This window comes from Saccostrea echinata, unplaced genomic scaffold (genome assembly GCF_033153115.1).
Source record: "Saccostrea echinata isolate AGI-Se365-2 ecotype Australia unplaced genomic scaffold, CSIRO_AGI_Sech_v1 ptg000030l, whole genome shotgun sequence".
Lineage (NCBI taxonomy): Eukaryota > Metazoa > Mollusca > Bivalvia > Ostreida > Ostreidae > Saccostrea > Saccostrea echinata.
Window position 1 is genome coordinate 16,735,789 of NW_026889779.1, and position 18,286 is coordinate 16,754,074.

At 36.1% G+C, this 18,286-nt stretch overlaps 3 protein-coding genes across 3 annotated transcripts in view; 1 reads left to right on the plus strand and 2 right to left on the minus strand.

Annotated features, from left to right (window-relative positions):
- The window catches only part of LOC133197422 (ribonuclease 3-like), a 141,340-nt gene that overhangs the window by 86,723 nt on the left and 36,331 nt on the right, over nt 1-18,286 (minus strand). The window lies entirely within an intron of this gene.
- The window catches only part of LOC133197424 (geranylgeranyl transferase type-2 subunit beta-like), a 163,952-nt gene that overhangs the window by 43,555 nt on the left and 102,111 nt on the right, over nt 1-18,286 (plus strand). The window lies entirely within an intron of this gene.
- On the minus strand, nt 3,124-17,472 carry LOC133197420 (uncharacterized). The gene is made up of 12 exons (XM_061333446.1): nt 17,393-17,472; nt 15,672-15,822; nt 15,438-15,586; nt 14,987-15,087; nt 14,731-14,868; nt 11,631-14,480; nt 9,648-9,889; nt 9,249-9,420; nt 4,619-9,157; nt 4,475-4,512; nt 4,032-4,309; nt 3,124-3,911 (listed from the first exon to the last, which is right to left on the minus strand). The coding sequence occupies exons 1-12, from the start codon at nt 17,460-17,462 to the stop codon at nt 3,880-3,882; spliced, it is 8,760 nt and encodes a 2,919-aa protein (XP_061189430.1). The 5' UTR covers nt 17,463-17,472; the 3' UTR covers nt 3,124-3,879.

The following is an 18,286-nucleotide window of genomic DNA, read 5'->3' on the forward strand; positions in this document are numbered from 1 at the left end:
ACAATCCCTATCCAGAATTGTCGTCCCTTTAACTAGCAGACACATCTGTCTGAGTGAAAGGTACAACTCTATGTTAAACAAGACGTCCAAGGGCCTTAACGGTCACCTGAGTATAATACAACAATTTAGAGGATCCATAGAGTATAAAATAAACTGATAGATGAAGCTTTGTTGCCCAAAAGCAAGAGAAATAGGATGATGAGGATCAAAGAAATAATTAGTCAAGTATTCAGTAACAACTCATAAATTAAATTCTACACTATCCCCCATTTATCACTATCGCCATGCAGACTATCAACATACTATTTGTTCTTCTGTACTACTTTTAATCCCATATTGTGAACTCTTGTTAACATTTAATGAGATAAGTTATTTTTGTCTCATTTTTATTTATTTATTATTTACAAGTCTACCTGATCATTAAAACTATGAAGGTACTTTTTGTATTAAATAATAAATGTTTTGCATAATTCTCTTATTCTAATAACTTTCAAATACATTATTTATCAAAAGTGAATGACAAAGGGGAATAACTTCTCTCAGTAGAATACAAATTAATAGAGCCCTGGTCAGGACAAGAACACTTGACCAAATGGTCCTGATGTTCAAAAATCTGGTAAAAATATCCTTGCTTTTTAAAACCTTTATTCTGTTTGCCTTCGATATGCCAAAATGCAGAGAAAATTGAAAGAAATAATGCATTTTCACTACATATTCAACACAGCTCTACACTAACACTAAAATCCATGTCCAAGGGTCATGAAATTCACAAATTCGGTAGAGGTACCCTCATCATCATAACTTCGTTGAAGATTTTCAGAGGATTAACACATTTTCACTATATTATCAATATAGCCTTATAGCCCCCCCCCCCTTCCCCAAGAAACACCAAAACCTGGGACCACAATGTTTAAAAAAATTGTCAGAAGCACAAAATTGTTCATCATACCTATGCACTTTGTTTATCTGCTCAACACTAAGGAGCAGACAGGATTATTTAACAGAAATAATGTATTTTCACCCACCCTTACACCAGAACATCTGACCTAGGGGCCATGAAACTCACAATTCTGGTAGAAACACTTTTGTTCATCATAACTATACACTTAGTTTCTTTGCTTTGTAACCAGGGGCAGAAAAGAATATTTTCGAAGAAATTATGCTTTTCACTATATAATCAAAAGAGCCCCCCCCCAACCCAATTCCAACCCTGGAGCCATGAATTTCACAATTTTGGAAAAGGCATCATTGCTTATTATAACCATGCACTTAGTTTGTTTAAATAATACCCAGGAGCAAAGAAAAAGGTTTTCAAAAAATTAATGCATTTTCACTCAGTAATAAATAAAGCCCCTCCCTAACACCTGAAGCCCTGACCCAGGGGTCATGAAATTCACAATTTTGAAAAAGGCATCCTTGTCCATCATAACCATGCACTTAGTTTGTTTAAATAATACTCAGGAGCAGAGCAGCAGATTTTCAAAGGATTAATGCATTTTCACTACAATATACTAAATAGAGCCCCATCCTAACACCAGAACCCCTTGACCCAGGGGCCATGAATTTCCCTTTTTTGTTAAAGGCATCATTGTGCATCATAACCATGCATTTAGTTTGTTTAAACAATACTCAGGAGCAGAGAAGAAGATTTTCAAAGAATTAATGCATTTTCACTATATAATCAATAGAGTCCCGCCCTAACACCAGAGCCCCTGACTCAGGGGCCATGAAATTCACAATTTTGGAAAAGGCATCATTTCTTATCATAACCATGCACTTAGTTTGTTTAAATTATTCCCTGGAGAAGAGAAAAAGATTTTCAAAGAAATAATGCACTTTCACTATATGATCTATATGGCCCCGCCCTAGCACCAGAACCCCTGATCCTGGGGTCATGAATTTCACGATTTTGGTAGAGGGCCCAATGCTTATTACAACCATGCCAACATTTTGTCCAGGAGTAAAGAAGAAGAATTTTGAAGATTGCATCAATTTTGGTGGTTTAAGCCCCACCCCTCAGGCCCCAGGGGGGCCGGGACCATGAAATTCAAAATTTTTGTTCCCCTTCACCCATAGATACTATATGTCAAAATTGGTTGAAATTGGTTAAGCGGTTCTAGAGAAGAAGTTGAAAATGTTCAAAAGTTAACGCACGACGGACGACGACGGACGAAAACAGATAGCAATAGGTCATCTGAGTTTACTCAGGTGACCTAAAAAAAACAGCAAAATATAAATTGAGATAAAGTTTTACATTTGAAAAAATCGGGAAAGTTTGTTACCGTTTCTACCCCATCCAATTTTTTTTTTGGTTGAAAATCTACAGAATATAAAATATAAACTCATTCTGATACGACGTATTTTAATCAACAACAACTGTTTTATAATATAACACATCGCATCTTTACAGTTGCAAAATTCTAATTAAAATAAAACTGGCCGGTTTGCAAATTACTACACTACTACACAGCAAAGATTATTTGTAAAAAAAAATATTTTACATTATAGAACACAACATTAGTTACAAAACTGACTGCTGCATCTGTACACACAATAATGCCCCAAATATTCTTTGAAAGTAACTTTTATAAGAATAGATATATTTAAAAAACAAAATGAATTCAATGCAAACTTACAATTTACAAGGCAAGTGTAAATTCAACGACACAAAATGAGGACTCTGCAAATATATAAAAAAAAATATGAAGAACAGAATGCTGATGTTATTAATGACCTCGAATTATGCCACCTCTAGAAAGACAGAGTAGTAATTGTTGAATTATTATCATACCGTATAGTCTACACGTACATGTCTGTGGGAACTACGGTATTTCATCTACATATCGCTGTGTTTTAACGAAGCAATGTAAAAAAAAAAAGTAAGAAAGGAAAATTGATTATTATCTATATTTAAAAAGATCTGCAAATAAGGAATCTTTTTTGTTTCGGACTGGTCTTATTATTTAGCAATCCATTCTGTCCGTCGATATACCCATTTAAGTAGAGAAATCGATATATATCTATATCTATATCTATATATATATATATATATATATATATATATATATATGTTTTATCTATTTCTGTGTTACAGGTATAGCCCCCACCCCTCGTAATCATATGTCAGAATATCCCAAATGGATTTAACTTATTCGTAACTGCTGATATATATGAGAAATTTAATGGCAGATGCACATGTGATTTGTCAGTAAATATTACAATTTAAAAAGTTCAGTAATTCTGGTTAAATAATTACACTACATGTATGTCGGTAACATATCAGATCATTTTAATGTGCTTAGTTCTAAGAACTAAGTCATGCTTTAATTATGCTATTATAATATCTAAAAACAAGGAACTACAATATAAGAACAACAGACCCTAATCATGCAAAATGAATTCATTATGTGAAAATTATATAGTACGGTTCTTTTATGATATTTTAACATTATCAGTTCGGGGGAAAAGACACTAAGTTACTAAGTTAAAATTTAAATACAGGTTGCTTTGTTTTTTGTTTTTTTCAAAATTGCTTAAAACTATTGTCTTATTCAATTTTATGAAATAACAGATTATTTAGTGTATTCACAAATGTACAACACACAAATACTCATGCTGAAGTTGTCATAAACTTTAACTGCTAAATATTTAAACTGGAGACATTAGGAGGGCAGTGGTAGAAAGACCGGAGAATTTAAAAAAGAGTTACAAAAGCTACAACATCAATTGCCTTTTTTTGTTGCCTAACATTCTGTAGTTAGGATTAATTTCATTAATTTACAGATTAAAAATATTGCAATACAACACGATACACAATAGAAGAAACGCTGGTATAACGAAGGTACATGTATGCGACAGCAAAAATATTTATCATTCTGCTTAATGTGACCGAATACTCACTTCAAGGTCAACTGCATGAAAAGATCAAATTTTTGAGAACAAAAAAATCATGGTTGACTAATATCTAAATCTTTTCTATCATTGCAAAGTTTCTCTTAAAAACAAAGTTGTAACATCTTAAAAATGCCTACCTATTTGTTGTTTAACATTTTCGTAGCCAGTTAGGCACGATTTCAGAATTTGCTCTAACTGGGCAACGGTGTTAACAGATATGTTCTTAGAGTCTTTCTCGGCATCTATTAACACCAAGGCTTCTTTGATCTTTTTGGAAACATCCGTAATGGCTGGCAACACGTGTGGGTTCGTAAATTGATATTTCGCAAACATGCTGTTCAACTGGTTGTCGACAAATCGAAAGTTATCATGAAATTTGTCTACCATCACTCTTCTTTTCTTCAGATGAATGTCTCTAAATTGTTAGACATTACATATATATATATATATATATATATATATATATATATATATATATATATATATATATATATATATATATATATACACACACACAAAAAGGTACAGTCAAATGTCAGCCATTTTTAAAAATTCATAAATGATTATGTTTGAATCTTACTGAGTTATTTCTTCTTGTTTTTGTTTTTCTTGTTCCTCCTAGAAAAAAAAATGTAAAATTTATTCAAACGAATAAGAAAAAGAAAAAAAAATCATATAATGACAATAACATACGATATATCTTTTTATCAAACAGCTTCCTCACCTGTAACTGAGTTAATAAACTGAAGTGTTTATCCAGATCTTGCAGGGATATCATCAGGTACCTCAGGTGAGTTTCTGCATCAAATTCACCCAGTTCCTTTTTAAAATAATCTATGCAGTTTCTGTAACACTTTGCCTTGGTTTTAATCTTTTGAATCCTTTTCTTTGATAGAGGCCCAGTGAAGGATAACATCATGGCCTTTCTGGCTCTGTGAATCTCTTCCTTACCCATTCTCAGTCTAACTAACTGTTCTTTATTTTGCGATGACTCTGCTTTAGCAATATCTTTCTTTGAGTTTTCAAGTTTTTCTCGCAGTGCCGTGAGTTTTTGAAAAGCCTTTGAGGGAATATAGCCGGACAATACCAGTACTAAACTTTCCTCAGAGAAGTGACTATTTTTCTCCTCATCGGTCAATAAATCGTTTGGTACTCGGCGATTTGGTACTCCGTAATGCGCCCCATACGTTGTAATTCTTTGAACTAGGTCCGTTTCTATTTGTTGCATGTCCTGTCTTATTGAAAATAAATGGGCACTTTTATCAATGGTTGGGGCCCCCGAGGAACCAGGATGTGAAGCATCAATCAACACTTGTGTGGAATGCCACAGTTTCTTCAGATGATCGCGAACTATCTCTAGTTCTTTTTCTATCAAATTTTTCATTATATTTAAAGGCTCAAAAGGTCTGATTTGTAATGCGTTCCTGTCATTTTTGACAACGCTCTCTGCCGAAGAAGCGGGAAATGAATGGTTTGCGCCAAGACGTTCAATTCGCAATGATTCCATTGCAATTTCGACTTCTTTCCGTAGTTTGGCCTTGGTTGCTTTTCTTTGACACTTCGATAACTGCGCTATCTCCAAGTCCAAATTAACAGTTATCTGAGAGGCGATTTCATCAAATTCGGATTCTGTATTAAATTTAAATTCCTTGATTGCCCAAGATTTAAGCGTCTCTGTAGAAGTCATATTTCGAATAACTCGGACAAAACTTTTAGCTTCTTTAGCCTGATCAGATACGTTAATTTGCCTATTTCCACTTTGGATGGTTGATTTAGCATCAGTGTTTTTATTCGTTAAATATTCTTTTAGCTCTTTGTACACGTTTAAGTCGTCTTCAGTTGAGATAGGCATATCTTTACTTCCTCTGTCACCCTTAATGACCTCAATATTCGTAGGTTTTTGTCGTAACATTTCAGACCAAGCACTTGCTGCCGCTGAGGTGCTGTATTTCTTCCTTTCGTTTGATACTTTATCTGTTTGGAGCTTTTCATCCTTGTTGCGCGATTCGCTTTGACTCGGAAGTGTTCTAGCTTCAACAAAGTCTTCTGAATTATCCCTGTTAATATTTTTCTTGGTTGCTCCTTCGCTAGAATCACTGCCATAATCTCTATAAGTATATCTATTGGATCTCTTGTATTTCTCATGTCGTCTTTCTCTACTGGAACTGCGATCACGTGACTTATAACGCCTTTCACTACTAGAACTCCGACCACGTGATTTGTACCGTCTTTCACTGCTTGAACTCCGACCACGTGATTTGTACCGTCTTTCACTGCTTGAACTTCGATTACGTGATCTATATCGCCTTTCACTACTGGAGCTCCGACCACGAGATGTGTATCGCTTTTTGGTGCTACAGCTACGACGATGTGATCTATACTTCCTATCACTACTTGAACTTCGACCTCGTGACTTATATCTTGATTTGTACTCATGTGACTTGCGTGAATATCGATCTCTTCTTGACGACCTATAATTATAGCCGTACCTATTTGAACGACTATTTCTGTCCTTTTCACGATCACTATCATCTGAAGACCAGCTTTTATCCCTTTCATTCACTTTTTCAAAATTATTCATGTCATACATTTGTGTTTTCATAATTTTGTTTTTATCTCCTTGATCTGGTTTTCCTTTAGCATTTACAGTCACACTTAATCCTTCATGATATTTGCTCAAAATTTTATCTTTGGAATCTTCAGTTCCATGAAGAGCAACAACTCGCCTGTCAATATCAGAACCGCTTTCTTTCCGTTTACTTTCATCAGCTATTTCCCCCTCTTCCAATTCCTCATCAGAAATCTCTATTAAGTCATTGGATTTCAGTTCAACATTCCTGATCACCCGAGGCGAATTTGAATTTGATCTTAAATCATCCAATTGTTTTCTGATTGCTTCTCGTTTACGATCAAGTCTATCGATTGAAGTATCAAAAAGATCAATTTTGTCATCATCTGTAGGTCTCTCTGGACTTTCGCTCAATTCAATGATTTCATAAGATATTTGTGGGATTTCTGAAACATTATGATCTGGACTTGCTGGTGTTTCTTGCTCGGGACTTGCAGGAGTCTCAAATAAAACATTTCGAGTGTCACTGTCGGGACTCGCTGGAGTGTCTGCAATTTCTTTTTCTGATTGCTGCACATTATTTGTTATTTGCCTAAAAGTGTTTCTAAATGTTGGTTTGGGTTTTTCTTCAACAGGTTTTCCTTTGACAGGACTACATGGGGAGTCAATCCTTGTTGGACTCTTTTCTAACCGTTCTTTCCCATTCATATTATTTACAACCACTGTTCCTCGACTTTCTGAAGAATTCTGTTTTTCTACAGGCAGTTTCCTCCTGTCTGGTGAATGTCGTTTTTCGTCACAAACAAGTGAATACTTCACTCTTTCTGGTGACTTATCTTTCATTTGTGGGGAAACCATACTTCCATCGTTCATATTCGTATTCATTTCATTTCTGCCAGCTCCTTGCTGGCAGCCATAGACTAAAAAAGAATCGGATCGCTTTTTCCGTGGGCTTGGGGATAGTGATGATTCAGTATAAGTGTCAGTTGGGCTTCGAGATCTTGATCTTCTCGAACTTCTAGAATCAGTATCAGAATATGTATCAGTATAGCTGCTTGACCCACTCTCTTTCACATGTTTCTTTGGTATAAATTTCTCAGCAAACCAATCCATAACATCTGTAGATTTCCTTTTTGCAGCCGTAGTATCAGAAGTTGCACTTAAAGTGGATGAGGATGATGCAGGTACCTGTCCAAAGGATGCTTTAGGGTAAGAAGACGGGTTCTGATGAATAGGTTGAGATGGTGTAACTTGAGAAAGGGGAGTTGGTGGTGGTGGCACAACCTGAAGACCAGGATGAGGCGGTACTCCCTGGTTATCTGCAATTCCTAGGTGAACAGGTTGAAATGTTGCTCTTTGGTTCAATTGCTGATGATGAGGTTGATTTGTATACAAAGGTCTTTGTAGATTTGGCTGAGGAGGATTTTGGATTGATGATTGCAGAGGGTGATAAGAACCTTGGTATACAGATTGAGTAACTGGAGTTTGAAATCTTTGGATAGAAAACGGTTGCTGAGATGCAGACGTGTATCTGTATGGTGGTGGAAAGTTAGGATTAATACCATATGTTTTAGATACTTGTACTAAGTTGCTCTGTAGTATCTGCTCATTAGGTGAAACATGGGCATTCTGAGGACGTACTGAAATATTACCAACAAGTGTGTTTCCTTGAGATGAAACATTTTGCCCGGTTGGGTGTGTATTGACAACTGTTGATTGTCCTTGAGAGACAGCTAATGGAGCCCCTGAGAGATGGGGCACTGAAGATAAATAAGGAGAAATTGAAGACTGGACTGTTAAACTTTGCTGAATACATGGAGATGGATGTGCAACAGGTGGTCTTTGAGGAGTTGAAGAAATGGGATTTATTACATGATAAGCTCCTGTGAGTCCTGATGGGTTGGCAAGATTGCTATTGTATGAGGTAGGTGTCAACTGATTGACAGACTGGTGAGGTGCCTGTTGCGAGAGATTTGTGAATGATGAGGTCACCAATCTGGTTGTTGATTGTTGAAACTCTGACTCGGGTCTTATCGTGGGAATTACGAAGCTGTGTTGAGATGGAGCACTCGATGAAAGTCTAACGACTCGCGGAGTAAACAAGTCTTGTTGTGCAACTGCTAATTGCTGTGCTTGTGAAGTTACACTTATTGGTTTAAAACTGATATTTGCATTTTGCATACAAGTAACGACTGGAGAAGGTACCCTCGTTTGTGCTATTATTGGCGGTTTAGAGCAAATAACTGTGATTGGGGAGATGTTCCTAACTTGCCCTTGAGTTTGTATATTTTCGATTTTCACTCCTGTAACAGTCACTGAGACTGCATCTGGCTTTAAACAGGGCTCCGTTTTAATTTGACTAGGCTGTAATATTTGTTGTTTTATGTCTCTCTTTTCACTGGAATTAACATCATCTATTTTCTTCTGTTCAGGCTTTGCTGAAACTGGTATTGAAACTTTTCTCTCTGAAGTATGAAGCACAGGAATACTCTGTGCTTTTTCTGTTTCATTCTCTTGCTGGTCTTTCAATGTTAATTTTATTTTCTTTCTTGTTCCTTCAATCCACTCTTTAACTCTGTCATCTTTGTGCTGAGGAAATCGACTGTCCACATCAGGCAATATTTCTGATGTCTGTGATTCTAACCTTATTCTTGTCAAAGGCTGGTTTGATGTTACTGATTTTGGGTCATCGCACTAAGAAGTGAAAAAGAAGGTATTATATTCCTCACATTTTAATATTTTCTGTACAGCTTAGACTTTACTACCCAATATACATATATCTTACCCTTCTTAAGTAGACAACTGGTTGCAGTTCTTTGACTTTCAAACCATCTGTCCAGTGTTTCACTCCCAAGTCTACCAGCAAAGTATTCAGCTTTTGCACACTATCGAGAGGTGAAGACATTCTTGATTTTGAAGATAGGGCACCAGAAAATCTATCCAAACTCAAAGATTCGCTAAATAGTTAAAAAAAAAAAAACTTCGAATAAATGAGTGGACAGATTTGTATTTCATAGCTTTGATGAATCATTCAGAAAAAAAGTTAAAGTAGTTATGTTTTATTTATTTTTCATATATAATGTAATCTCTTGTACGTGAACAAGCAAGGAAAGAAACATCCTCTAATAGCTTAAATTTAATTATTGAACATAAGGAAAAAAATTTTGCTATAATTCTTATATACCTGACATCCAGGAGGTCAGAGGAAGTCGTACTAATAAGATCATCCACTTCCGCCTGTTTCTTTTTCCGTTTTCTCTTCCTTGTATATCCAATCATCCCCCTTTTCTTTTTCAGCAAGTATGCTTTCATTTTGGCTTTTTGAGCTTTCCTTCTTGATTCATCGCTAGATGATATTTCAGAGGGGCTCCTCCTAGCTGATAAATCTGTTGAGCTTGTAACTGTTGATAACTTGGATGGTGTTTCCTTGTGTAACATAAACCATTTATTTTTACACTAATTCTGTTATTTTTACTTTGATTTTTATCATTCAATAATCATATAGTTACATATTTATGTATTGTTTTTCAATCACTTAATATGTAAAATTCGTAAGACAATTATTTTGTAAACTAGACTTTGTTTTAATTCCCAACCAGTCGCCCGAGTGGCGCAGTGGTTAGAGCGTCTGCTCTAGAGTCGCGAAGTAAGGAGTTAATCCTTACGTTCGCGGGTTCGAATCCCACTGTGGGACGTGGAGATCGGTCCTTCGGATGAGACCGTGTAAACCGAGGTCCCGTGTCGCAGTAGGTGCTGGCACGAAAAAGATCCCTCACTGCTCAATGGCCGTAAGTGCGAGTATAGGACAAAATTTGCAGCTCTCCACAGGCAAGTGGTGGCGTCTCCATATGAGTGAAAAATTCTCGAGAGGGACGTTAAACAACATACAAACAAACAGAAATAATTCCCAACCAAATTCAGCTCTCTGGTTTTTAGCTCACCTGAGCTGAAAGCTCAAGTGAGCTTTTCTGATCACCTGTTGTCCGTCGTCCGTCCGTCTGTAAACTTTTCACATTTTCAACTTCCTCTCAAGAACCACTGGGCCAATTTTAACCAAACTTGGTACAAAGCATCCTTGGGTGAAGGGGAGTTTAATTTGTTAAAATAAAGGGCCAAGTCCCCTTACAAGGGGAGATAATCAAGAAAAGACAAAAACAGGGTGGGGTCATTAAAAAATCTTCTTCTCAAGAACCACTGGGCCAAAAAAGCTGAAACTTATGTGGAAGCATCCTGGGATAGTGTAGATTCTAAATTGTTCAAATCATGACCCCCGGGGGTAGGGCGGGGCCACAATAAGGAATCCAAGTTTTACATTGAAATATATAGGAATAATCTTTAAAAAATCTTCTTCTCAAGAACCACTGAGCCAGAAAAGCTGAAACTTATGTGGAAGCATCCTGGGGTAGGGCGGGGCCACAATAGGTACTAGTATCTTCTATGTGGACTCAAAGGCTCAAGGCTAGATTCAGAGGTTTATATAACGACCTCCAAAGATAGTGTGGGGCCAAAACAAGGGAAACTTTATAAGTTATAAATCTTCTTATGAAGACAGGGCAATAATTAGTCAAATCAATATGCAGACATTTCCAAGTTGTGTAAATTACTACCTCTGATGCCGATTTTGGATCATAAAAGAACTAAATTTTGCTCAGAAATATAGAGACATCACATGTTGGCCATAATAGGGGATTTCTTTTATCAACATATATATATTTGTTAAGAAGACAAAGGTGACTTAGGTGAACATTGACCGAATGTGTGACATGTACAGGGTATGTTACATTTCCAATCACACCTTTCTGAATTACAAAAACTGTTTTACAATTTCTTCATTTCTTATCCACATTATAAATCTGCTGTATTACTGTATAAATGCAATGCATACCCTATACAATAGACTTTATGTGCATTTAATATGTGTGCATCATTTCCTATCAAAACAAAACTGAGTAACAAAAAGAGTTAAAGATTTGCTTTACTTCTTATCAAACCATTATCTTTATCTCATACATATATTCAGCACATACCATCTAAATACCTTAAAAAGTTCATCTCTTCTTCAACATTTTTTTTTCTAAACAAATCAATGAATATGTTGCAGCTTATACTTACAAAATATTCTCGTCATTATCATGTATTTGAAAAATCTCATGTTAGGAAGACTTACCTTTGAATGTAGTTCTGCACTATTTTCTTGTAGTTTTAAACCCAATTCATCTGGAGTTTTTCTGCCATCGTCAGTTATAGCTTTATTTGTTAATGTTCTCTTCTGCTTGACAGGAGAACTATCATTTTCTGATGTATATGAACCTTCACAAGAAATATAACCAATATCTTTATCATTGTCCACGTTCATCTCTCCTTCATTGTTCTTTGCATGCTTTGTTGGAGTAGAAACGGCCTTTGGCATTTGAAATACATGTATATTCTCTTCCGCTTGTAGAAACCTTTCCTGCATATCTTTTATTGCTTTCTCGTCATCAACAAGGGTATCCTTGTAAAAGCCAACTAAACTTTGATTTGTTTTTGCTGCTGTTGATTCAGCAATTTTTTCTGGTGAATGATCACATATTACAAGGTAGTTATCATCACTATCATGATTGTCTGATAAATCCACTGTTTCTTCTTGTGATCCTTTAAGTGGAATTTCATCATTCTGCAGATCAGGTTCATCATCACAAAGGTCGATTGTCTCTATAACTGGTTCCTTTGAAATTTCAATGTGCTCAATAGGTGTTTGATAGTTTTTCTCTGGGCTTTCTTCGGAAAATCCAAACCCAGGAATATTTACTCCATCTCCACTTAGGTCAATAACCTCATTTTCTTTCTTTGGGTTATCATTACCTTCCTTGTTCTCTTCTTGGAAATATTCAAGATCTTGTAGTAAATCTGCACCTCTGCTAACAGAGGGTATTTCCTGTTTGCTACCCTCCAACTTCTTATCAACAAGTTCTTTCACTGCTTTCAATGGACTAGGCCACTCTGTATTTTTTGATTTCTCATCTTTTTTAATTTGATCAATCTCTTGCTGTAGATTCTTAATTTTTGAAATGAGAGAAGTAAAATCTGTATCGTCGTCATCCTCAACAGGTTTATCAGGCTTAGATGTTGTCAAATTATAGGCATCATACCTCAACTCTGCCTGTTTTTCTTCAAATGAAAGTTGTCGCTGAACCTCTTTCAACTGCATCCATGGAACATCTTCATGAGCAGAGGACCAAATATTCTTTTCTGGACTGACGGTTGGCGATGTTGTTGGTGATGCTATGCTTTGTAAAATGTTTTTGATGTTTGAGATATCCACATTTACTTTCTGTAAAATACTTCCAATTGGCTGGTTTGATGATGCTCCAGGAGAAAGACCAGTTGGAGACCTTTGGAAAAAGCCTCCAAAATGAGAACTACCAGCTGAACCAGGAGATCTACTTGCTGTAGGAGATTGTAAAGAGTTGTTGCTGATCTGAAGATTGGAAGACAAGTGGCCCAACAGTTGAGAATTTTGAATGTCTGTGATTTGACTGGATGAGGTATCAGGAAAGTGAGCTAAAGGTGGAAATTTCAAGTGTCCCATTTCCATTGCTCTGTTTTGTTGGTGTGGATAAGAGTGTTGAAAATACCTAGCTTGTTCTTCAGTTAAATACTGAGAATATGTAGAAGTCGCTATCTGAGGAGATAAAGATATTGTCTCTTTTCCTTGGTAATTTTTGTTGCTGAGAATTTCTGGTCTACCTACTGTTTCATTTGCTTTAGGCCTAATAGGTGATGTCTGTTTTCTTCTAGCTTTATAATCCGATAATGATACTTTTCTTCCTGTCTTTTCTTTTTGAGATGAATCATTATCTTTTGTTTGTGGTGGGCTTGCACTTTTGATATGATTACTTTCATTGTCAGAATCGATATCCATAGGAACTTCTTTAATTATGTCACTACTGTGTTTATTGTCTTTCTTTTCTTTAGGTAAGTCCTTTATAGGCTTCTTGAAAGGAATATTTCTTGGATCAAATCCAAATGCATTTGCAAAATTTGTATTCCAAGAGTCATCTTGCATGCTAGAAGTGGATCTCACTCTTTCATCAATGTCTCCCATGTCATTCACGACAAAACTTTCCTCTGCACTTGCTACCTGAGGAACAATTCTTTCATCAACGTCTTGCATCTGAGAAATTTCTTCATTCTCAAATTGAGATTCATAACTTTTATCATTGTGCACCATGCTTTCTTTCATCATCAATTCTTCCTGTTTCTTTTTTAATACCGCTTCTAAATGTTTCACAACTGCTTCAAGCTGGTCAGAATTTGCATTAAGCATGGAAAGATCAACTTTCTCCTCTGTGTTTTGTTCAGGGTGTTGAGTGTCTTTTCTGAATGATGCTTTAATAATGCTTTCCTCCAATTCCCTCTCAGGTGTAGGAATGGCATCCACATAGGACTCTTCGCCATTTTCTTCATGGTCTTTACCAGGGCTATACGGAACAGTGTCTATATCTTCCATGGTCTTGGGAGCTGAAATTACTTGTTTCATCGTAATAGATTCTTCCACTGATTTGGAGGCTGCAGTAGATTCTCCTATCAATTTGGAGGTTGCAGTAGATTCTTCCACAGATTTAGTTAATGAAGAATCATCGTCTTGACTTGCAGACCTTACCCTGGGATCCTGCCTTGTTTGATGGACACTATATATGGAGGGCCTTACAATGGGTAAGGGAAGCAGTCCCTGTTGACTCATCATCCGATTCTCCACTGGTGGAATATACAAGTGAGGGAATGGAGGGGCATGATATAACCCTGCAACTCTTTTCTCAAAGGCTTCTCTGTTAGATTTTCTCAAAGCCTCATTTCTTCCTGATGATGGACGAGAGCTTGTCTGTGGTTTAGGTTTAGATGCCCACTGTATAGGTTTTGTGTCAGAGCTTAACCTTTTATCTCTAGATTTTTCATAGACTACAAATGCATAAGGTACACAGTGTTTTGGTCTGTCAACTGTTTCATAATCTTCATTGTATTCGTACATGTATACCTAAGAGACAGAAAAAGTTATTATTACATACTGATTGGGAAATCAATGTTATATAAGAATTGAAATAATAATAATAAATCTTGTCAAAATGTTTCTTAATTGAATTTTCTTAAAGATACTTTAAATAATTTCTATATTTGTACTAAGGTATTTATTTATTATTGAGGAAAAAGGATTCGGTAATGCAAATCAGTATCAAATCAGCTTTTGGAAAAAAATGTAATATTTAGTTAATTCTCTCTATAATTACCATAGACTTTGTGATCTGTAGATTAAAGGAATCGTTAGGATTTGGTTTCTCCTGAGAAACATGGCAGTCAAAGTTGGGTGTAGGTTCTATTTCTGTGCCTGTTTGTGGAGTCACCAATTTGCATTTCCCATACATAACCTATAGTATCAAGGTTAGAAAAATCAACATCACATCTTTGTTCTATTATTTCATAAAACCCCTGCATAATTTATATGTATAATTGTTTGAATGTCATTTACAACAAGATGGTTCTAACCTTGCACACAATAAGGTGGCATTGATCAACTCTCCACGATTCTGCAAGTTTCAGCTGAACATCTGCATGCTTACAGACATAGATTCCAAGCTTACTGTTACCTGAACACAAGACATAAACTTTCAGTTCAAGCAATTCAAAATGTCTGAAATTCATCAATATTCAATAACAGAAGCACACAGAGCGAACCCTAATGTACTTGTATGTAAGGTTTATTTTCATGACTTTATTTTTGCAAAAATGAAAAAAAAGAGATATGTACTTTTTCGTGATCCATAATTTTCGTGTATCCTATGTCTAAGAAGTAATTTGAGCTATCAATCAAGAAATCTTTTGTCTTAATTAAATAATTATACGCATGGTATTTCAAAATCTAAATTATATTAAACCAATTCATTAATACAAGGACACAGTATATGGTTCATAAATACATGTATCATCTAGCGCTAACCTAGTGCATTGAATGCTATTTGTTTGGTCTTGACGCCTTCTTGTGCTATCTTTGACATTATCTTTGGATCTTTCACCAAAATAAACGCAAAGTGGTCCTGAAGCTCCCTGGCTGGCCGCCCTTCTTCCTTCATTGCTGTCTTCTTTTCCCTACAAAAACACCATCATTAATTGAAATCACACTGCAGAGCTTCAATTGTACTTAGAGAACTTTTAAATCTAGTTTGAAATATACCTGTACTGAGATTCAAGCTCCTTGTTGACAACCATCTGGATTGTTTTCGGAGTCCATGGTGAGGAGTATGTTAAGTCCAGATTTGACCGCTCTATTGTCAATCTCACTTCCTGTGCATCTCTACTATTGTTTTCCACGTTACGCAACCCACCTAAAAATAAGGAAGCAATGTCCAAGAATATTAAACTTGGTCTAAAATAGACTAAGAACCGAGTTCATAAGACTTACATATACATGTATGTCATATTGTCTGTACTTTCTTTGGCTAAGTTTTGGGGTATTGGGGGGGGGGATATGTAAAGCGCAACTAAAAAAATGTACTTCAAAGCTGTCCACAGAAACAGGTTTATCTACAAAATCAACACATACGCAAATCTAGTTCTTGACAAAACAAGAGTAATGCAAACATGGTAAAATACCCAACTCAGTGCTTGGATGTCTGCATGACCATGAGTTATGACAGGCAAAATTTCCAGTCGGTATTTGTGGAATATACCTAGGTATCAATACATAAGACAAAAACGTCTGACTTCAGACAGCCTCAATGATGTACAGATATACGGACGCAAAACATGTGCTTTTCAGGCTTGGGCCTGCATATAGTGTTTATATTTCTGATCTGATTCGATACTCAAGAGCAAGTTCTGAGTACATGTACAGTCAATTTTCAAACATAAACAGGCTACTGACAAACAAGTCGATGTCACAGGGCTTTCCGCTACCTCGTTAAAAGTCAACATTTTGCGAAATCAATGGTCGTTTTCATGACTTCCTTTGTTAATATAACCTATCATTCAGTCGTATTTTGACTGATATGTTTCCCACCAATTGTTAGGCCATTGTTTTACACCATTTTGACTACGGAATAGTTGCCCTCAAGGCGCAGTGGTTAGAGCGTTTGCTCATGAGTCGCGGAGTAAGGAGTTGATCCTTATGTATCGGGTTCGAATCCACTGTATGACACGGAGATCTGTCCTTCGGATAGACCGTATAAACTGAGGTCTCGTGCAATAGGTGCTTGCACAAAAAAGATCCCTCACTGCTGACAGGCCGTAAGTGCCGAGTACAGGTCTAAATTTGCAGCCCTCGATCGGCAAGTGGTGGCGTATTAATAGTTGTGAAAAAATTCTCGAAGAGACGTGTGACAAACAAATAAAAAGGTTTAATTGATCGATACAGAGTTCAGGGTTTTTTTTCTTTTGTATTGTTTTTTTTTTCCTTCGTTCACGATTTGCAGTCTTTTCTGGGTTTATGAGTTTGATTTCTTCCTTTGACACATTCTTAATAGCTCATCAAAAGACCTAAAGATACAAAATTCTGACATGTTCAAAATTTTAAGTAATGTTTCCAAAAACCAACATTGCAATACCAATACCAATATCTTTGGAGAGTGATTATACATTACTTTAGTAAGCATGTGGCAAATATACATGTATGTTTCTTTTGACACTGACTGTACCTTCGCCAAGCGCCCGGCACTAGAAGTGAGAGTCAATGGGTCTTTCGGATGAGACCTTAAAAACCGAGATCCGTGTCACGGTAGGCGTTGGCACGATAAAGAACGCTCACTGCTCAATGACCCCGAGTGCCGAGTATACGTCTAAATTTGAAGCCCTTCACCGGCATACGGTGACGTCTCTATATGAGTGAATGTTAAACTATGTTAAACAACATGCAATGAATCAATTTAATTATAATGTCATTATAAATAACAAATTTACCTTTGTTACTTTGTTTCTTAATCTTTGGTAGGGCTGGAGCTGCCTTTCCCTGCCCTTGCGTGTCTGTCATTTTCTACTGTTACTGAAATATACACAAATTGTAAACATTTACACGATGCTGCCACCAATATGTCAAACTGCTGATGTATAATTTTCAAGAATCTTACACTTGCTTTATCACTATGCTAATTAGTTTTTATGAATGTTTTATAATAACTAGAACTTTTTAACAGTAATTTTTTTCATCAAATGAAAACATGAGCATTCAAATACATGTATCAAGCATTTAATGTTCCTAGTTGTCTGCATGGCTTTATACACAACAAAGATACGTGTCTGTTTCTTCTATTCGTATTTTAGCAATGCTATGTACATGTATAAAAGTCAAAGAAAAAAAAACAATGGAGTACCTAAGAAAAGAGGCAGTAGCAGGAGTTTTTATAAACCCCTTCCAAAAGTAGGAGGAAAGGATCATGTCCACCCCCACCCCCATTATACATACAAAACACACCCCAACCGGCCATTTAATTACAGCGTGCAAGTCTGCCATGCACAACAATTGCAGCTTGATTTCTACGATGCAATATTCGTAAGATAAATCCCTATCTAAGAATATTTTTAAATAATATGGTAGAAGAATACAAACGGCATATCAGATTTTTTTTTCGAAAAGGTACACAGCGGATAATTCTCTGACCTTATGGGTAATATATTCTGATATTTCTTTATTTGCATCTAGTATTTCCATATTTACATATACAGAGCAGAGTCTGGATCCCCTTTAATAGATTTTCAATTTAAAAAAAAAAAAATTGCCCTCTTATCCCATGCATGTCAGTGACAATTAAATATACCCTACACCATAGAAAAACACTGCCTCGTACGTTTAAGACG